This window comes from Nesoenas mayeri (genome assembly GCF_963082525.1).
Source record: "Nesoenas mayeri genome assembly, chromosome: 8".
Lineage (NCBI taxonomy): Eukaryota > Metazoa > Chordata > Aves > Columbiformes > Columbidae > Nesoenas > Nesoenas mayeri.
In genome coordinates this window covers 28,494,018-28,514,887 of record NC_137554.1, presented here as the reverse complement: position 1 = coordinate 28,514,887, position 20,870 = coordinate 28,494,018, and the positions used below count along the sequence as shown (strand labels likewise).

Below are 20,870 nucleotides of genomic sequence, written 5' to 3'. Positions count from 1 at the left end.
GAAGAGGAGTGCAGCTCACCGAGAACATCTTTGTTTCAGGCTCCGCAGATGTTAAGAGCAATTGCGAGTGCAGATGGAGGATCCATTAATGATTCTACATATGGAAGAAAGAAATAAAAAAAGGCGAGAGAGTTTGCAAGAACCTTATTTCTTGCCGTTGCAAAGCAAGGGTGTTTCTGGTTCTTTAGAAACTAATTTATCTGGAAAGATTGCTTTAAACTCATGTAAAGATCCACCTCTGTGATTTTGCCCTCCCACCTCCTGGGAAAGGTCTGTTCCTCCATCCCAGACTTACTGCAGAAGTAGAGTTTTATCTCCCTGTTAAGTGTCACCGTCGATATTTGGGAATGTGTGTGTGTCTCCATCACTTGTTGTTTCTCAAGCACAATATCATAATGGTATAGCTCTTAGCCTGATGTAGAACGTGTTTCCCAGTTTGTGTTTATGGCTTTTCTGCCCCTTTTCACATAGATTCCATGCCTGTGGGTAGCAGCAGTGAAGGATTCCGGGCTAGCAGACCCAAGCGCATCTGAATTCATCTACTGACAGCATCTGGGCTTCAGTTTTACTGTGCTGGAGTGGCTCCAGCGCTCGCCTCTGCTCCGCTGGCTGTTTTCCTGACCTCTGGTGAAATAAATGATGTGATTTTTGTGGTTACCCATCGGTAAAACAGATGCAAACTCCTCCGCTGCAGCTGCTCGGGGGTTTTCTGTATCTCCGCTCACCGCTGGCTCCCTAATGAACACCGTGGTGATGTAGAGGTTGTTTCATTGAGACTTTGTCAAAGTCTTGTTGAAGGCAGTCAGGCTTAATAGTCGATGGCACTGGGTTATCTGTCAGCATGTCTTTTGATAGCGTTACAGTTTCAGGCTCTGAAAATGATGTCACTATTTCATTATAATAAAATAATAACAATTTTCAGAGAGGATTCTGGGTCAGGAGGCTATGGTTCACAAGAAACACTTGTTTTGCCAAGTAGTTTACCTCTCAAAATAAGAAGCACTTGTTTGAAATAATAAAATCTCTTTTTTACAACGTTACAAGCCTTTTCTCAGTATCGGTAGCATTTCTAAAAGTGTAAATGTCACCTGAATACACCATCACCTTTTATGGAACATCGTTTAATTCTTGCCAAACGTGCCTACTTGAAACCTTATGTTGTGAGTGTTCGAAATACGTTCACATGGGCTGTCGCTGTTAAATCTTTGTTACTAGTGGTTGCAGAGGCGGTACGTATTTATACTGCATTTGCAGGGAATTAGTTTATTTTCTGTTTTTCAGTGCTAATGGAGCCGCTCATGAGGAGAGATACACAGTATGTGGGTACTAAAGAACAATTTCAGGATCATTTCTTAAGTAGTGTTAAACAACGTGCTAATGAGGCATGCGAGGTCATGTGTTAGTGAACCCTTGTGTTTGCTTTTGCATTTTGAAATTAAAATGATAAAATTCATTAAAGTTAGCTGCAAATACACTTCCTCATAAAATGTTACTTGCCATAAATTCCCTACATTTGCTCTTGTACAATAAACACAAAAGCAAACACATCCATTAGTTCAGCAGCAGCCGCTCCAATTGGTCTTTTCAAGCTTGTTCTTAAAAAGCAAGATTGATTTAATCATCAGCGACTTTTTTGTGTAGAGGCTGCCCGTGTGTAGTTGTGTTTTGTGCCTTGTGGGTGTTCTCCTGTCCCTGAAAACAATCCGGTGTCACCGATACTGTCAGCTGAGCTCTGTGCTCTGTGGCTGCGGCTCCAGGGCTGCTCAAACGCTGCCAAAGGAGGACTCGGCTTGTGGGTTAGGCACGGCTTATCTGAATTTAAGGCCAGGAACCCATGCAGCCCTTAGAAAAGGAAGGCTGTGTTTTTTTTCCCCAATAAATTATTACAGTTCCCCTTAAACATATTTGCATTGTATTGTCTACCTTTTGTCTCTCCTGCCTTTGCTACATGTTCTCTTGTAGTTGTATGATACAAAGCCCATAGGTCTCATGAGTATCTTTGTTCTATAGCTGTTGAGTATATTAGCACAAAACCATCTCTCAGATGATGGGGTGATTGTAGCAAATGCTCAGCTTGGTCCTGGCTGCGAATTTTAGACCCTTTAATTGTATGAAGACTTGTGTTCCATCCCACAGGGTTTTCTCAGACTCGCTTCTGCTGTATCCAGTGTTGGGTATATGTGACAGCCTGTAAGTGCTTCTTAGGTGAGCTCCAAAGTCACACTTTTTCCCCAAAATGAGCTGTATGTGCTGAGTCTGTTCCTTACAGAAGCTTTCTCCTTTGTGTCAGCAGTTCCTCCTCTAATAGTCTCAAAAATGGTGGTGGCTTCTTGCTGCATCTGAGCTGTTAAGACAGACACATCAGATTGGATAAGTTTGCATCCAATACCTGGGACACACCTTTGGTCCTTTTGGTCCATTTCCCCTTTATCCAACTGAATGTGAGATTACAAAAGTAGTAGCAATTGTGGAAATTATCACCTCTGGAGAGCAGAGATACGCCAAAGTTTTTGTAGCAGTAGGTATCAGTGTATTTCTTGACACAGACTTGTTGGCATCCTGGCAATCCCATCTTGTATTTCTGCTGAATTCTAACTGTTTTGTCATCTGCGTGCTACCTGCCATGTGGCACATTTCATGTACTTGTTTGGCAAAAGAGGGGAAAATACATCCATGTTCCGCTTTAAAAATAGTGCAGCCGTCTGTAAGACCAGTTGTGTCGTGTGGTGGGATTGCAGTGATAACACCAGCTCTTGGGGCAGATTCAGAGCTCCAGAATTGCGGTTTCAGGGCGTGCGTGTGAGTCAAGTGCTAAAACAGCAAAGAAACCTGAAAATTAATTCATGTGGTGTATGTGAGTTTGCAGGGGGCTTTAATATTTTGAGTTACTTTTTGGTTTAAAGCCACCATTATTTCAGGGATACGGCAAGAAGATTCATTGAAAGCGGAGTTGACTCCAGTGGGTCAAAAGAGGTGGGTGAGACCTGGCGCCCTCGGGCAGGTTTAGCAGGAATAGAGGCCGTGTTTCTAATTCGGGGTGATGGAAACCAAATCAGAAGCAAACAGCTCTTGTCAGGGGTCAGCAGTTTCCCTCTGTATCACTGCAGAGTGCAGGCGTACAAGTGGCATTGCTATCATGTATACGTTTTGCTGTATATTCAAAGCCACGGTGTTGTAGTGTTGGCAAACTTTGAAGGTTTTGCCATTTGAGAAATTTCTTGGAGGTTAGTTGTGTATCTGTCCTTTTCAGAAAGCTCTACGGACATACATATGGATATTTTACTTGTGTCTCTGGTTTGAATTTTCGCTTCATTCATTCCATCCTCTCCATCCTAACCCATCCCTCTTCTCTTTCATGACTGTAATGAATTAATGATTTTATGTAAATCTGGTATTTGATGGACTTAGGAGGTGTGCCTTGGGACTTGTTTAAGCTATCACATAGGAAATGCATCATCTGCTTCATGTTTTCTGCAATTGGACTCAGTTTTATTTTTCCTTTATTCCTTCTCCCTATTTTCTAATCACTTTTTTTTTTTCCCCTTAAAGCAGTTCTTTAAGCGTGTTTAGACCATTTGCCAGGGTTTAAGGATTTAATTATTTTTTCTATGCTATCTCCTCGCCTCACTTCCCTTATTTTCTATCTTAAATAGGAAGAAAAAAAAGAAGCCATCCCTGCATTACGTACCTGATTGCTATTCAGTTCCCAAGGGAGAGCTAAATGCAGGGGCTGGAGGTCTAGCCTCTGTTGTTAGATTCACTGAATGTCACTAATTAGAGTAGAGTAGCCTCTTACATATTTATTCATGTTTCAGAACAGTTGGTGAATCAATTGAGTGAATGAACTGGGGCAGCTTCAATGCTTCTTGTGTGCAATATGCTTAAAAGAAACCCCCAAACCTATTGAAGCTGGTTCTTTGTGGCTTGCTGGTATAGACCAGCATGGCTGTAGCAAAATGTTATTTTCATGTGACTTTTGGGTGGTGCTTTTTCCATTCTTCTTGTCTTTTGCTGTTGAAGAGGGGCTGATTCCATCCTCTGAAATACTTGCCAGAAAAAACACCTTATTGTGAGAAGAAAAGCATGTTACCTTTCAGGCCGTCCTCTCTGTATTTGTAGTTACTGGATTAATTTGCCTAGAGCTTAAATTAAAATCCTTGCAGGAAATATAAAACGGGACAACAACAGCTTGCGCTGATGCTTTGCTGACAGAAATGACAGCGCAGAATAGCCTTACAGTACATGGCGGGTTCCTTTAAATGGAGCAGATTGAGTTCCCCATAAACACCTTGAAGTGTTGCCTTTCACCAAAATTCTGCCTGAATTTAGCTCCTAATTGATAATAGCTCATTTACGTTGTCGGAGCGGGATGGTGACAGCCTCCTGGTCTCCCCTCGCTGGGAGATTTGCATTCCATCTGCTCCAACTCTTGATTAGCAGCGTGCCAGCTACATGAGCAGTGCTTCTGGACGCTACGGTCATCTGTTGTGTTAACATTTCTTCTGTGAGGACATGACCACAAAGCTAAAAGCAGGATTTGGGGAGGGAGAATAACATTTTTGGGCCTGGCTGTTATAAGGAGAGTGCCTCATGGGTGGCATGGCCGGAACGAGCATCGCTGTGTCCAGGTTCATCGGAGCATGGCAAAAGCTTTTCAAACGCTTGGCGGACAAAGCTCCGAGCTCCATTTGTGCCACCCGTACTTTAAATGAGGAGCAGTCTTCATTGGACGGGTTTTGCAAGGAACAAGGTTTCAAACCAACCGTAGCTTCAAAGCGGGCAGTATCTTGTTAGCTGCTGCAGGGGCAGGCAAGGTTTTTTTGACAGCAAAACATGCTTAATTTCATTTACCTTTAACAGAGAAAGTGCCGGTGTGTAAGGCGATGTAGGTATGTTTAGAGGTCAGCAAATGTAAAGGCAGGATGGAGAGGGAAATGGGTCCCTGATATCTGAAGTGTCTTGTATATTTCTCCCCAGCTTTTTCTCTAGAACAGCGACACACTCAAACCTCCTCATTGAATTTTTTTGTTGTATGGGATACTACAGAGTAAGGCTGAGGTTGCTCATCCTAATCCCGAACTTATGTGCTGTAACTTGTCTACTTTAGCTGGTTTCTAACCTCTGTTGCAGGGTGTTTTAGTGTCTCTCCCGTGGATCTCTGGTGACTGTGCCAACTTGAAGGTAAAGCAGGTTTCTTTGGGAAGATATCCACAGATGATTTATTCAAGTTCATTACAAATATTGTTATTCAGTCCCTTTGCACAGCCGATACTGCAACTGGGACTTAAAATTCAGGCTCTTTGCCACTGTCACAAATAGGTGTAGAATAGAATTAATTGTGGTGGCTCTGTAATGCATTCTTTGAAATCTAAATAAGAGGTGACTTAGGAAGTTGGGCCATTCTGTTTTTTTACCCTCAGCATACTTAGAATTTGTGTTTGGATGCAAAACCTTTCTGTTGGCAGTCACTTCTGCAGTTTGTGTATTCCCTTCCCACCAGGTTTTGTTCAGTAAGCAATAGAAATTACTGAATGGTTCCTTTTGCCTTTTTATTTACCAAGTGCCAGCGGCAATGTGCATTGAGCCTGAGGGAAGTGGGGTGGGAATCACATGCCTTTTAAATCTTTCTTCTCATTTGGGGTGTAAAACTCCTTTTGAAAAGGATTCCAGTTCCAGTCTGGCAGGGATGCTCCAAGAGGAGATACCCAGCCCTGGGGTTTCTGGCCTGGGGCTTGTGCTGTGCAAAAAGAAAGAGATCAGCTTGGAAGACAGACAGACAAACAAGTGCAGTCCTTGTCTCTGTTGCATTTTAATCTTAAACTAAAATTACCCCTTGAACACAGTAGCTCTGTTGAAGGGTTGAAGTGGGCACAGGCTTTCAAATCAATCCCTTTCAAAGAGCATCTTCCCTTGAAGGAAGGGAGGACATTTGAGCTGTGGCTTATTCCTTCCATGTACCTAAATCACAGCAAAACTTGCGATTGCGAAGTGCTGTCTGAGGAATGCTACTTTTACTTGAATTGGGTTTAAACAAGCCATTTAAGCCCAGGATTGAGAATAAGGGAAGGCAAGGGATGCTACTTGAACGTGGTTTTGAAAGAAACCAACCCCAAACTTGTGGAGACCTGCGCTGGGGAACTCCTGCTTGTCTTGAATTTACCACAGTGTCTCCGGGCACGGTCTAATTGCTTTAATACATATTTTTTAATGAGTAGCCGGGTGGGGCTCAGCTGGGTGTCCGTGCACATGTGTGAGGAGGAGGAATATAACCTGGGGTAGGCTTTGTAATGCCGTGAGGATCTTACAACATCTGTCACTGTAATAACGCAAGAATTAAAACAGAAGAATTACTGCCTTGAGTAGACAAGCAGCTAGCTTAATGCTTTTAGTGGTTTTTGAACTAGGCATGTATCATTTAAAAAGAAAAATGTTGTTTCAAATTGTGCAAAGCATTTAGGAAGACACTGATGTAATCACTGATGAGAATTTAAAAGCTGTTATGTTTGCTTCTTCCAAGGAAGTCAGAAAGAGCTGAACATGCTCTGGCTGTAAAGGTCCCCTGGTAAAATCTTGCACAGAGCAGCTCTCAAGTATCGTGTCATTTCTCTGAGATACCCTGGAAACATGTTTTTTCTTCATCTGATAATTGCTTGCTTATTATATTTTTGCTAACTGTTTGCTTTTAATAGCTGGTAAAATAAAAAAGGAAAAATGAATTTGAGTCGTGTTCGCTCCCTGGGGGGAAATTAAGCCATTGATAGCACGTTTAAAGTAGACTTGTTTTCGTACCGTGTGTTTGCTGCCCTCCATATGGGGAGCCTGTAGTTGGTTCTGCATCATTTGTTTTGTCATTCTGATTGCTTTTAATATTAATTGAAGTCTTCCCCAAGACACAGTTTTGTTAATCTGCCCTTTGTCATTCCCCCTCCCACCCCCTTCTGATATCGCCAACAAAAAATACTCTCTTGTGTCTGAAAATAGGTTTAAAAGTAGCGTGTTTTTTTTTCCTTTAATGTTGGTGGTTCACTTATTCACCTGTTTTGTACCGCCAGCATTAGTGTTTCTATTTCTTTGCTTAATGTCTGAATTTTATATGTGCTATAATTGTTAGAAAGATGCAAATGACTTCCTGGAGTGATGGGTGTAGGTCTCTTATCAGCTCCAATTATGCAAAATGATTTCAATTAGCTGTAATTCCCATTCCCTCCTCCCCTCAGACAAACACAACCCAGCCGGTCTCTCCTGGGACCCCGTGTGGTGCGCAGGGCCGGGCTGCCCCATCTACACCCCGTCCTGTCTCTGCTGCAGTAGGATCAGAAGGGATGCTCTGCTCCTCCCTGTATGTTTAAGAAGTGATAATGCTCTTAATTACACCGTTTCCCCAAAGATTTTTCAGTGTCACTGCTGGGAACCTATGGGAGGAGGTAGTATCTCCATCTCGAGATTCTCACAGTTTTGTCAGCAGCAATGGAAATAAATGACTGTCCCGGACCGCAAAGTGTTTTATCTTGAGCTCAGTCCTTTGCTGTGCAGAGTCCCAGCAGGTGGTTCAGTGCCCTGCCAACCCCGGTGAGTACCCACGTGGGATGCTTTGTGAGGGGGACTGCCGGCTAAGTGTGAAATGGCAGTTTCTGGGGTGCTGTGCGAGGCAGAGAACAGATGCCAGCGACTGAGCAGAATGTTCTTGAGAGCTCTGAGGTGGTGCTGGCTCTGAGGTTACCAGCTCCATGTGCGGCAGCAGAGGAGAACAAGGAGAAAGCTGAGGAGTTCCCTGACAGAAATTCTTGTCATGTGAAGGCTTTATTGAAACAGTTTGAAGCACTTTGGGTGATTTTTGCTTTGGTAACACAGAGGTACGTGCTCTCTGCCTAGTATGGAGAAGAGAACAGGCTGCCCAGAGAAGCTGTGGATGCCTCATCCCTGGGAGCGTTCAAGGCCAGGTTGGATGTGGCTTTGAGCAACCTGGTCTAGTGAAAGGTGTCCCAGCCCATGATAGGGGCATTGGAACGAGATGGTCTTCAAGGGTCCCTTCCAACCCAAACCATTCTGTGACGATTCTGCTGTTCTAAACAGTCCTGATTTTCATTTGCCAATGTAAATACTCAATTATCTGCAGCAGGATGACATAACTGGGTTTAAAAAGCTGAAAAAAATATTTTGAGGCACTCTTCACACTACCTCTGTAGTCAGAGCTTGCCTTTTTCCCTGTTCTGCCTTAAACTGACCTTGCTGCTTGTTTTAGCTCTTATCTTGGCCCCTCATTCATGTTTTCACAGCTGCCTGACACTGTCCATTGGGGAACCCAGGCAGGTTGTGAATAACCTTTCCAGCCCATCGCCGTTTCATGGCACACTTGTACCAGAGCAGCTGAGATTGCTGGGCACAAGGACTGGCTCTCAAAGAAGTGCTTGAGTCCAAAGTGAGGTTTTGTAAAAACTGATTTGATGCCTTTACTCCCGTGTTAGTTATGAATCCAGAAGAATTGATGTGTGTCTGGTTTCTGCAGCTTTGAGCACTCGGTGGGCAGCCAGATGTTCGTGGGGAGCTCTTAGAGCACCCACGCAAGGAGCCTGAATGGTTTTAATGCTGAAAGATGGTATTTCCTAAAGCTCCTGAAGCGTGTATCCTGCTGGTGACCACCTGCAGATCCCGCTGAAGAGCAGAACTGCTGAGGTTACACGAGTCTCAGTTTGGGCAAACGTGGGTGCCCTGGCTGGCGAAGCACAGATCTGCTGATCAGGCTGCGTGTGCAGTGGTGGCTGTTGATAGTTTCTGGGCATCTTATTTTCAGCATAAATTAGCACTTTTCTTGTAGGACTTGCTCGCACACAACATGATGTTTTGCCAGCAATTTAAAAAGAAAAATAGCGTATATATACATACTGTAGAAACTGATGTTTGATGGAGGGAGGGAGAAATAAAGTAAGGGCGGGGGAAAGCACTGGAAGAACAAGACTTGAATTACATTTCCAGATGATTCTGCCCTGCATTTATCTTGTTCTTCAGATGAGTGGGTGACAGGTTGCCTGTCGCAGCACACACGTATGAACCCTGTTCAGCCTTTTCAGTTCTTTTCTGGGGAGAAGATTTTCTTCCTAGTTTTTATATGTGGCTTTCATGCACAGTGTCACCTGCCCTGTGGGGGCTGTGGATAAGGAAAGTGTCTGCGAGGCAACGAATGGAAATGTGGACCAGTCATGTGCAGAGCATCCCCGGTACAGGTAATACCTGTCAGCACAGGTGTTTTGAGAAGACATCCCTGTAAGGACACCCATGGAGGGGACAGTGACCAACCATCGTACCCATGAGTACTTTGACAAAGGATTGCCTGTTTCAGAGGTCGCGGTATAGCTGGCATAGCAAGATGTTGCTGCAGTCACTTTTGTAACGCCACGTCACCATTAATTCTTATGTTACTTTGTTTTCCAGCTTATTTTTTTTTAAGCATTTTACACTAAAAGAACTTCTAATTCCTAGTTAAAATACACTAAAGTACCTCAAAAATGTTTTATCATCATTTGCACTGGGGTACATTGAACTGGGTATTTTGCATCCAAGGTGGGCAGGCTCTTCCCCATGAACACATCATTCCGGAGTCTGAGAAGAAGACGAGAGGCAGACGTGCTGCTGGAGCGTTGGCAGGAGCGTAAGGTGCTGCCGAGGAAAAGACCAAAGCCTGAACATGTTCAATCTGTTTAACTAATAATCGAGACGTTTGCTGTGTTTGTATCAAGGGTACAGGCATGTGATTGCAACTCCAGTGAGTTGTGTTGGCTTCACCAACGTCTTCTTGTCAGCTGAGCCGTGGGGTAACGCTCTTCATCATCTCCCATCACAAGACAGACGTGAGTTGAAGGGAGGATGATTTGATATTCCAGTTAAATCAGTCTAACAGGTGGCTGCTGCCAGAGGGGCAATCTCCTTCACACTGCTCCCTACCTGTGATGAGCTGCTTCAGGGTACTAAACCACAAGAATTGTAGAATAGAAACTTGTTTATTGATCAGTTAGGGGTTTAATGGTTCTTTTGGTTCACAGTTGGCTCGAATGAGCAGCAGTTCCAGGACAAGGGAAGAGGCATCAGGTGTGTGAGAGAGGACACAAAGGGCAGTCGGAACTGCCGCCAAAATTCCCCATCGTTCCATCTTCATGCGATTTTCATGGGAAGGAAAAGCTTTATTTAATAATACAAGACTTTAAAAGTGCACTTTATCACCCTTCCTTTAACTAGCTGTAATTGCTCCGTTTTGTTTTAATCCCCATCTTGTGTTTTTGGTCATGTCGGTGTTCTGAAGGTTTCAGTGCAGTTTTAATGGGAAGGTAATTGTTATTGCTTAGTAAAATTCTGGAAATAAAACTATTAGAACTGGAGACTCAATAAAAGGAGCATAAACAGTCATTTTTATAATAAAGCTTTATGTCCTGACGGAAACCTTTGTTGCTTGATTAAAACATTCATTAAGCTTATGTCTTTCTTGATAGATATGAATGCACATTAAAAAATGATTGGAAAGTTTCCTCTTATTTCTCCTTCTGTGCCATGAAGTATGGCCTTTGTTCAGGAAATGGGGCAGGGAAAGAGTATTTGTGTGTTCTAAGGCAAGGGATCTCTACTGTATTCAGTATTTGAGTTTCCTTCAATTGCCCCTTGCTGCTGTGCTTCCAGTCCCTGTGGTAATTTCTTCCATCTGTGATCTGGGGGCTGACCCAAAACCCCAAATCTATGGGAAAATCTTCCCTTCCCTTTCCTCGAGCCTACATATATATTTGTTTAAATGTCACTTGGCTGAGAGATCAGGAGCTGAATCACTTGTACCAGTATCAGCAGAGGGTTTGCTGAATTCACCGAGTTTCACCAGGCTGAAGGAAAACGTGGGGTAGGAAAATACAAGGAAAAAGTTCAATTTAAACCCTGAGTGCCTGACTCAATCAACAGCTCTGCTCTCAGTTATCAGTGCTGCTGTGACTTCTGGTTTGCATTTCTGTGCTTGGGTTAAGGACCAAGTTGGGCAACTTAGGGAAGTATCCTTATTTCCATCCGTGTGAACTAGCAGAAGGAAGGTTTTTTCCACGCTGTTTTGTAGCTGTGTCAAACGCAGCTGTGCTTATTTACATGAGGTCCATTTGGTGGATTTTAAAAACATGAACATATACTGCTAATCTCCTAGTTTGGTGGCCTAGTTTGGACTTCTTGTCTGTAAGAGGCCAGAGTATCTCTGCATTACTTAAGCTCAAATGTGTAAACTGTGATACAGTCTTTTGTGCAACCGTAATTGCTGCTGTCTTGTCTTGTTTAAATGAAATCCAGAACCTGAGGCAGCAGATCAGCAGCTTGAGGAATGTGCAGGTGAGTTGTGTAACTGGGGATTGTCCTGGTGTGATTCTGGTAATTCCACAACCATGGTATCTCCATTTGCATCACTGGTTACTTGTCTAAACTGAGCATAGGTGACCATTTTGTCTGGACAGGCTCTAGTATGCGCTGACTAACTCAGCCCCGGTATTCTCCATCTTTTGCCTTGGAGTCTGGATGTGTAGTTGTCAATGTGAAATTTCATCTAGAGTCAGAGCTCTTGTTGACCATCTTTTCTTAACCCTTGACTGTGTGACGGTATTTCTCATCCAGCATATTGGCAAACTTTTGGAAAAACATGTAGAGAATCTTTACTTTCCTTCTTGAAAAGAGTAAGAGTTTCAAGGTTGTTCTTAACCCAGGCAAGGCAGGTTTTGAGAGTCCTGTCACTGTATGATGTCTCCTGACATCCAGGTCTGTCATACCGTATTAACAATATTTTTATTGTAGGTTTTAAAATATTACTAGACATTTGTGCTGCTTCTCTTAATCTACTTCATTTCTGTCACAAGTTTCTGCCTAGCTGTCCTTCAAATCTGGGTGCCACATAGCCTCGCTTTTGTTATCCTGCTGGGAGTATTGATTTTGCTAATGGTGCAGATGCGAAACGTCATAAAAGTGTTGAAGCATCGTGGTCACAAATAAGGACTGAGGACATAATAGAGTCCCAAAGCTGAGATGACGCTGGCAGCTTACAAATTCAGACAACAGCCTAATAATGGTCAATTATAACAGCAAAACTGGGGACAGCTGGGATGTAAGCTTTACAGAGCCTTGGGGTCATCTCTGCTCCAAAGCTGTGCCAACCCACTTGTGGCTTTTTGCACCCCCACCCCAGCTATGTTGAAAGCAGTTATTTAGCTCCACTTTCAGATACTCGGGATTAACCCAGCCATGCTTTTTACTTCTCTACTGAAGGGTTAGAATGTTTGTCTTCTGAAATAATAGAATTTTTAAAAAGGTCAGCCTTGAAGCACCATTGCACAGGTGGCTTTGTGGGGCTGTTGTTGCGGTGATGCGCTTGCGCCGGCAGAACCCGGTGACGGCACCGCCGTGCTCTTGCCTTGGTGACTTCCCTCTGAGAGCTGACAAAAGCTTCTCATGAGTGCTGGAGACTTGATTAAAGAAGAGAACAGTGGAACAGCTGTGCAGCTGCCCTGTAGACTGCAAAACCTGATGCTCTTTGACCTACAAAGCTCATAGCCAGACAGCTGGGCAACAGCTGGATTGTCACATCTAGCTACTGCATGGCCGGTGTCTTCTCCACCTGAAGTTCATACCAGGATGCTGTCACTGCTTTGGAATCTATGCTTACAGAGTCACCAATATAAATAATTTATAGTAGATACTTGGTTGGATATCTAGCTTGTAGGCGTGTTGTGGAGGTTGCTGCTTCTTTCCAGCTAAATAAACCATCTACAAGAATCTGGCTGGTTTCCGTATGAGGTTTTAGTGATACAATCTAAAAATAAGGACGCAGAATTTTTTCCAAGCTGAAAGTCATAATTTCTAAGGGTGTTTTGAAACCGATTCCATTAATTCTGGGTTAATTGGTAAAAACAACAAAATGGTGAGCCAAAGCCTGAGAGAACTTGTGTTGGTGACCTGCAGCAGTTTTCTCCTCCTGCTTCCCCTACCCACACATAAATGCTGCGTGTCCAGGCAATACCAACCTCATTTGCTACCTGAGTGGTCATTTTTTATTACTAGATTTAGGGAAATAATTTAATAACTGAATCTAATTTGGGCTAAGGCATTCATTAAGTGGAGCGCTGAGCAGCTCATCTGTGATGGTTTAGAAAAGTAGATATGGCATGCTATGAATTTCCTTAGTGTTTTTTAATATTAGCTAGTGCATGAAGCTGCTTTCTTGCTGATTTTATAGTGTTTTAATTCAAGGCCCACTTTTGGGTTGATGGAATAAATTCCAAGAGAGATGCACACCATTACACATGTATGTACAAACTGCAACTGAGAAGTTAATGTGGAATAACATGAATGCAAAATGGTCCTTACTTGCAAGTAGAGTTGACTTCCTTCCTCTTCCCATAGCAAGAATATGTCCTAGGAAGAAACTTCTATATCTGTACTTTAAGCTCCTAAAAGTTTTCTCATACAGAACTTTATTTGCCACAAGATTAGACATGAAAATGCCTGGTGAGTAATTGATTTATTGGAAGCTCTGTCAGTACTTGGGCCAATTTGCAGCTGACCCAAGCGTAGTTGCCTTGTGGAAGAACATTTTATTTGGAAAAATACCTCAAGAAACATGATAAACAGGAGAATGCTGCGTTAGAGGTGTAAAGGTAATCTTTGTCCTTGCATTTATGAACTACACAGTTTGATACAAGCAGTTATTGTCTTCATAGACCTGGGAACAGAAGAACTATCTTATAAATCTTGTTAGTTTTTCAGAGCCCTATTCTGTTGTTACAGACATTATTGAGCTTTTAGTCAGCAAGAGGGCATGGAAAATGTTAAAAATGTAGTGTATTCAAGATGGTGCTGATGTTAAACTTGTGATCACCTGTCATAGTATGACTTGATACGTTTCATGCCAATGTTGAGTTTGACACATTTGTTTTTTGTTTTTGTTTTACTGAATAGATGGCAGAGCCCTACTAATAAATAAAATTACCTCCTTTCTAGCCGAAGCGTTGAAATGACCTTACTCAGATAAAACTGTTTCGTGGCAAACAGGTGGTGATTCAGAGAACTACACCTGTGCCGATCTCATAACAGAGCTAATTAATCTTTTGAAATTAAATGCGCCTTAGAGTTCAGCGTCATAAAGACTGAAGGTTTTTTTGTTTGTTTGATGGTTACTTTTAGAGGGCACTGTTCTAATGACAGCAACTTTTACTGTCTGCTTGCATGGAAGTGAGTAAGCAGAGCGGCCTGGGATACCGATCATATATACTGCAGTTGCAGAAAATGAGAAATTAAATGAACAGTTGACAGATGCCCTGAGAAATAATTGCTTGGGAGAGCCCAGGAATGTAGTTTACATGTTAATTTTTCAGCTTCAGGTTCTATTTTAGGTGTGCCAACATCCGAACTCTCTGCAAACTACCAAGTGTGGCGAGAGGGGAGCACATCCAGATTGCTGCTGGTTCACCACTTGGCTTTGCAAGGAAAAGCAAGAACCTTTCAGGCTCACTGTGTTGGTTTTGGGGGTTGTTTTTGTTGTTGCTTTTTTCCACAGCAGGCAATTGCATGGGAGGGTGAGGTCGGGAAGCTGCAATATTGATCAGACCATCTTCTTGGCAACCTTGTTCATGGCAACTTCGTGGGGCTTGGGGTAAATGGAGCATTAGCACTATAGAAAATGAACAAAAGGAAGGTTACCGCCGACCCTTCTTGGCAGCAAGAGCTGGATGCCTTTTAAAAACAGCTTCTGTTGTCATGGAGCTCCTGAATCCAAGGCCGGTTTCTGGCACCGTGATTTTTCTCATGGCAAAAGAACGTTGTCCTGCCCTAGCCTTGGGGGGAATAAATAACTAAAGGCAATAGCCTTGGCAGCACTTCTCTCTTACTGCAGCTAAATGACTGAACTGCAATGGGAACAGGACCACGGGGAAACCTTTTCTTCACAGAGAATCCTGATTTATTTTTATTTATTTATATTTTTTTAAGCTGGCGTCTACCGTGGTCTGCAAAATATCTTTTGTAAGAAGGCGTTTGACATTTGGAGGAGGATTTTGCATAGTTTATATAGAACTTGCTTTCCTCTGAGTCAGCGATGTTTTGAGGTTGAAACAGAGACCTGCATTCGTAATTTCAAGGTTTTCACAATGTCTTCCAGTAGTCGTTTGTTTGTGTTTTAAAGCCCCTTCTCCTCTTCTAAACTTCAGAAGTAGTCAGACAGTTTAACACACTTATCCTTTCCTGAACTGGTCAATAATGTATAAAACAAGATATTTATTAATCTATTTGGCATTATGTCTGTTTAACACTACATTGTTTTGCTGAGCTTTTTGCTATCTTAAAAGGTGATATTTTGATTGTGTAGAAATATTCATGCTTGACTTCATGGACAAAATGTATACTCCACTTCCTCATGAGTGGGTTTTTTGGTTTGTGTGTTTTGGGGTTTTTATTTGTTTGTCATTGTTGTTTTGTTGTTGTTTTTGTCTGTTGGGGGGGAATGTTCCTTAGATAGTTCTAGTGACTGAAGTTTAAAAACTGGCTTGGTTTTACTTTTGCTTTGTGAACTTACTGAAACCTAGAAACAAGGGATAATAGAAGTGGCTCAGTGTTTCTGAAGCAGCAAAGCATTGAGGCTCTGTGCTTTTATTTCTACATGATTTATTTTTGAAGGCAGGGAAGGATGACTACCCCATGTCAGAAAGCATCCATGGGTAAGCTCTTCTGCTAGAGACGTCTCAACTCTTTGGGCTGAAGAATTTGCCCTTTGGATCCTTCCTTAAGAGTCAGCTCAGTTTTGATACGCCCCGATTACTATTATTTGAAAAGTTTCAGGCAGCTAAGTGAATAAAATCTCTGTGTGTTAAGTATCTTGCGGTAACTTCAGTTGCTTCACCTGCCTGTTTGTGTTTTGCGTTTAGCGGCTGTTGGGTCAAGAATTATGGCTCTGGCAGGCAAGTTCCAATAGGTCTTGCTGGTAGAGCCCCGGGGTAGGATGTTGCAACTTCTGTGACTCTGCTGTTAGAAATTCCCATCCCCAAAGCAGAGTTATTTTCCATCCTTCTGGTGTTTTAGGCTGATTGAGGCACTAAGCTGAGCCTGAGCGACTGAGGCTCTGCAAAGTCTGCATCTAAGGACACCTGGGGGCTGCCAAGAGGAGTCACAGCCCCATCATTTTGGGGGTGGTTTGCACAAGGGATGGAGCCCCCAGCCTTGGGTGTAATGTGAATCTGCAAGTATAATTGTTGGACAATAAAGGGACCTTGGGAGTCAAAACTTGGAGTTTGGAACAGATATATTTAATATAGTGTCTGTAGATTCATGATGTTTAAAATCAATGCCACAAACATAAAAATCAGGAAATTCTAAATATTTAAAGTTTACATTTAATATATGTTAGTGCTACTTTGAGGGTTGGTTTTACCTAGAAATTAATGCTAAAAGAAAAAGGAGTTTTTTTGTTATGAGAGGTTCTCCTGCCTCTCTACTCTGCCCTGGTGAGACCACATCTGGAATATTGTGTCCAGTTGTGGCCCCTCAGTTCCAGCAGGACAGGGAACTGCTGGAGAGAGTCCAGCGCAGGGCAACAGCGATGATTAAGGGAGTGGAGCATCTCCCGTGTGAGGAAAGGCTGAGGGAGCTGGGGCTCTGGAGCTTGGAGAAGAGGAGACTGAGGGGTGACCTCATTAATGTTTACAGATATATAAAAGGTGAGTGTCATGAGGATGGAGCCAGGCTCTTCTCAGTGACAACCAATGGTAGGACAAGGGGTAACAGGTTCAAACTGGAACACAAAAGGTTCCACTTAAATTTGAGAAGAAACTTCTTCTCAGTGAGGGTGACAGACACTGGACCAGGCTGCCCAGGGAGGTTGTGGAGTCTCCTACTCTGCAGACATTCAAACCCGCCTGGACACCTTCCTGTGTAACCTCATCTGGGTGTTCCTGCTCCATGGGGGGGATTGGACTGGATGAGCTTTTGAGGTCCCTTCCAACCCCTGACATTCTGTGATTCTGTGACAATCCACAGTGTTTATCTGCTGGTGAGTGAAACTTTCCTGCGAACGCTCATCATCTCAATTCAGTAATGTGTATTTCAAAATCTATTTCCTGACCTTATTAAGACCGTAATAAAACTTTAATTTTTTTCCTCTTTGTAATAACACTGACCTTTTTTAGTTTGCATAACTGCGCGAGAATTCGGGAACTGTAGCTGATAGATATGAAGAGTCTGCCTTGTTTCAGCATTAGGAGCTTTTGCGCCAGGTGTTTGACAGTGCTAACATTTGTAATTATAGTGTGAATTCTTCTATTTTTACTGGTTAAACACATTTTTAAAAAATTATTAGAAAATTTACTTTGTCTTTGAGGTGCTGCACTATATTCCTTATAATATCAAACTGACTGAATTGCTGCTTTAATTGCAGAATTTGAGTTGAATCAGAATTGTACTTAGTGCTTCCAAAGTTAAAATAGTCCCAGAGCAGTGGGGAAAACTGTGAATCTGCCATCATTTAGGACTCTTCCTTTAAACTTTGCTTATGAGAGGGATATTTTATTTTCCAGGAAGGAAGCAGGTGGTTTCCACACAGTTTCCCATTCACTCGCTGGGCAGATTTTAGTTTGCTGGGGTGCCACGTTTGTTATTTGGAGGATTACAATGATAAGAAGGTGGGAATGGTGGCTGGAGACACTGAGTCCTCTTGGAAGGTCAAATGAAGCCTTCACTTAAAAGCTTGGCACATTCTTTGTAAATACAATTGTTTACTACGCTGGGATTAATACTTTACATGGCCAGTTTTGTTCTTCAAGAACAAGACCAGTGCTTGTGGTAGGTTCCAAACCTGTATCCCAGTCCCAGCACAGAATATGCTGCAATGGTGGGAGCTCTGGGATTTTTCTAGGATGGTGACTTTGTGATGTGAGATGTCTTTTTTAAAAGATCCTGTAGGTGTGGGTTTTTCCCTCTCTGTCCCAGTGAAATTCATTTTACAGCCAAATATGTGTTCCCTTTGGACTTGATTACTCTTCTTTCTCTGTATGGCAAAGAAGGTGGATTTACTCTGAAGAAATATTTGCATGGCAGCCACTTAGAGAATTGTTCATATGTTCTTCTGCTACAGCTTCTTTTTTTCTATTTTGTTTTATAGACACAGATGAGGACACAGTGAAAAGGTGTTTTGCCACGTTTGAAGAGAAGTTCTTCCAAACCTGTGAGAAAGAACTTGCCAAAATCAACATTTTCTATTCAGGTAAGGTACTTATTTGTGTATATTTGTGGAAAATACAGCAACACAGGAAGAGTCTGAAGCTCCCGTACTTTCAGAATAACCACAGTGGTCATGCAGGTCTACCATCAGGTATTTATAGGGCAAAATGATGGGAAACTGCTCTGGTTTGAAGATGCTCTTAAACTTAAGTGGCAGCTTAAGGGCACAGTTTGTAACCTTACCCATGTCTCCTATGTGTGTTTTAGGCGTGTTAGGCTCCCTAGCTGGTGTTTCCTGAATTTTTGCAGGAATAGTGATTATGGACTTGCCTGTGTGTGGTATCTTGACCGTCCTGATGTGTTTGACAAGTTTTTAAGCACTTAAGTCTTACTCAATCCCTTGCAACTTTTTGGAGTAAATCAGCCAGCAGCATTTTGTCATTGGCTGTGTAATAAATTGGCTAAAAATGTAATGGTGGTAAGAGGAGGGATTCCCAGGGATCGTATTTCAAAGTGCTGTTGTTTGTTTGTTTTCCCTGAGAAAGTTTACTTTCCTACCCTGTGCTTTGGAAATAAAGATTAGAATGGGAAAATCAGAAACTGACCCTGCTGCAAAAGGCTTAGTTATAGTGTGCTCCCGTTCTACCCACCATTGTACTTCAACTGCTTTTCAGCCTCTTTTAGTAAGGTTTAAAACGGGTTTTCAACTAGCAAAGCGTTTAAATATGAATATAATGGTGTATTGACTTCTGCTATACTTTCTCTTAACGTGGTGATTTATTACCTTAGTGTTATAGCAGTTTTTTGCAGCACAATGTGGTAGCCTGTTGTATTTCTGATTTTAATCTGGCTACAAAGTAGAATTGTGCAAAATATTGTAATAACCATCAGGTGATGACCTTACTGCCAGCAGAACCTGGATGGTCAACATGAGAGTGGCTGAAAGCTTCATAGATGCAATAGCTGCCCTGCAGCTCGGCTCTGCTCAGCTCCCATCCAGGGAACTAAAGCTCTCCGTGCCGGCTGTGCCGCTGCCCTGGCTCCCTGCATCAGGCTGGCTGTTAGGGCAAGGAGCAGTCTGTAGGTAGAAGCGATATGTTTTATTAGGTTAGCTGGCTTTTGCACTTTATAGGCATTTTTCTACATGCAATTCATATGTACCTATCTCAGAACAATTGTTCTCAGTTTTGTTTCCCTGTGAGATCTTCTGTTGCTGTCCCAGATCCGAGGTAAGGCTTTTATGCTCGGAAACTTGTCTTGCTTTTCTAGTTACATCAGCTGATCTGATAAGAGGTCTCTGTGCTATGAGCTAGACCCTGTGGAGGAAGTTCTGTCAATGCACATGCAGATTATAATTTTCCCTAATGAGGACCTGCTAGCACATATGCACCCCTTCCAGCATTGTTTAAAATGGCATTAATAATACAGGATAGGGGTTTTTTCAGCTTGCTGTCATTTCAAAAAGTTATGAGAGAGAACACATGTAATTTGAAAATCTCTTGTGATAAGATTAAAATAACTCTTCTGCAGAAGAGCAATGTGATGTTAATAGTATGGAAACCCTTTTATTGGGGTTATTAACATCAAGCTACATGAAGAAATGTTCCATCAGTGGATCCTCTTGTTGATCATGTCAGAAATTTGTCACTTCAGGCCTTATTGTAACTCCAGGCATGTGTTGGCTTGGGTTATGACCTGGTACATCCTATTCATTATAGGCTAATTATATGGCTTATTACACGCCTGTCTTTACGACAATAAATGCCGCCTGTTTGTAAGAAAGCAAAGCTTTCTGTTGATCTACGCTTCATTTCCTCATCGTCTTTCCCTGTGCCGAGGGATCCCGGGGGAGCATCGCCAGGGATTCCGCAGCACAGAGCGCTGGGGTCTGCGCTGCCTTTGCCTTTCTCTGCGTGCTCAGATCGTCAGCTCTCATCAAACAGCCTTAATTCCCCAGACCATCGTCCCAGCTTTGTAGGAGGGAAAACTACCATTAACCGAGTCTGATTTGATAAACAGTTTGTGATTATTTGGACTACGCTCAAGGAAATGTGTGCTCAATTGAAAGAAAAAGAGAAGAGCAGTAAAATTTTCACGTAGTTCCAGTAGACTAATGCTTGCTCAATGCTAACATTTTATTTATGGCCAGTTTTGGTTTGTGTTTAGGATTTCCTAGAGAGGAGGTTTGTTATAAATTAGCATCATCAGGTTCTGCTGGGGCTACTGTTTAGCTAGTAATATTTTTGTGGTTAATTTAGGAGAGGACTTTATTATTTGCAGGGAGCCGTGGCTTGAACTTGGTAAGCAAAATATGGAACATAGTATATAGGAAAAGGAATGGGCGCTAAAAGAGCCTGCCTGAAATATGCAGAGCCCCCAACCAGGTGTCTGGGAGCAGGCGGGGGCTGTTCCATTACCTCCTGTCTGGTGAAACAGGTTTTGATCACAACCGTGATTTGGGGGGAAATTTTATTAGCTCCTTGGCATGAGGGGGGTTTTTCTTGATCCTTACGTGTATATTTTTCTCTAAACTTGGAAAACTGAGTCAAAACCAAGTTGGAATTGCATAGTTGAGGTGATAACTTTAGATGGTGTTTCTTTTTAGTCAGGAGCTGGAATAGTTTGGGGGCAAAGCTTCTTCTTTATCACAAGCACTTTTGTTG

General features: G+C 42.5%; 1 protein-coding gene across 2 annotated transcripts in view; it reads left to right on the top strand.

The window, feature by feature from the left end:
- The window catches only part of XPR1 (xenotropic and polytropic retrovirus receptor 1), a 104,205-nt gene that overhangs the window by 49,579 nt on the left and 33,756 nt on the right, over positions 1-20,870 (top strand). For both annotated transcript variants that reach the window (XM_080348527.1, XM_080348526.1), the window contains exon 3: positions 18,149-18,250. In XM_080348527.1, coding sequence (XP_080204653.1) covers positions 18,149-18,250 — 102 coding nt within the window. The remainder of the gene's footprint in view (positions 1-18,148; positions 18,251-20,870) is intronic.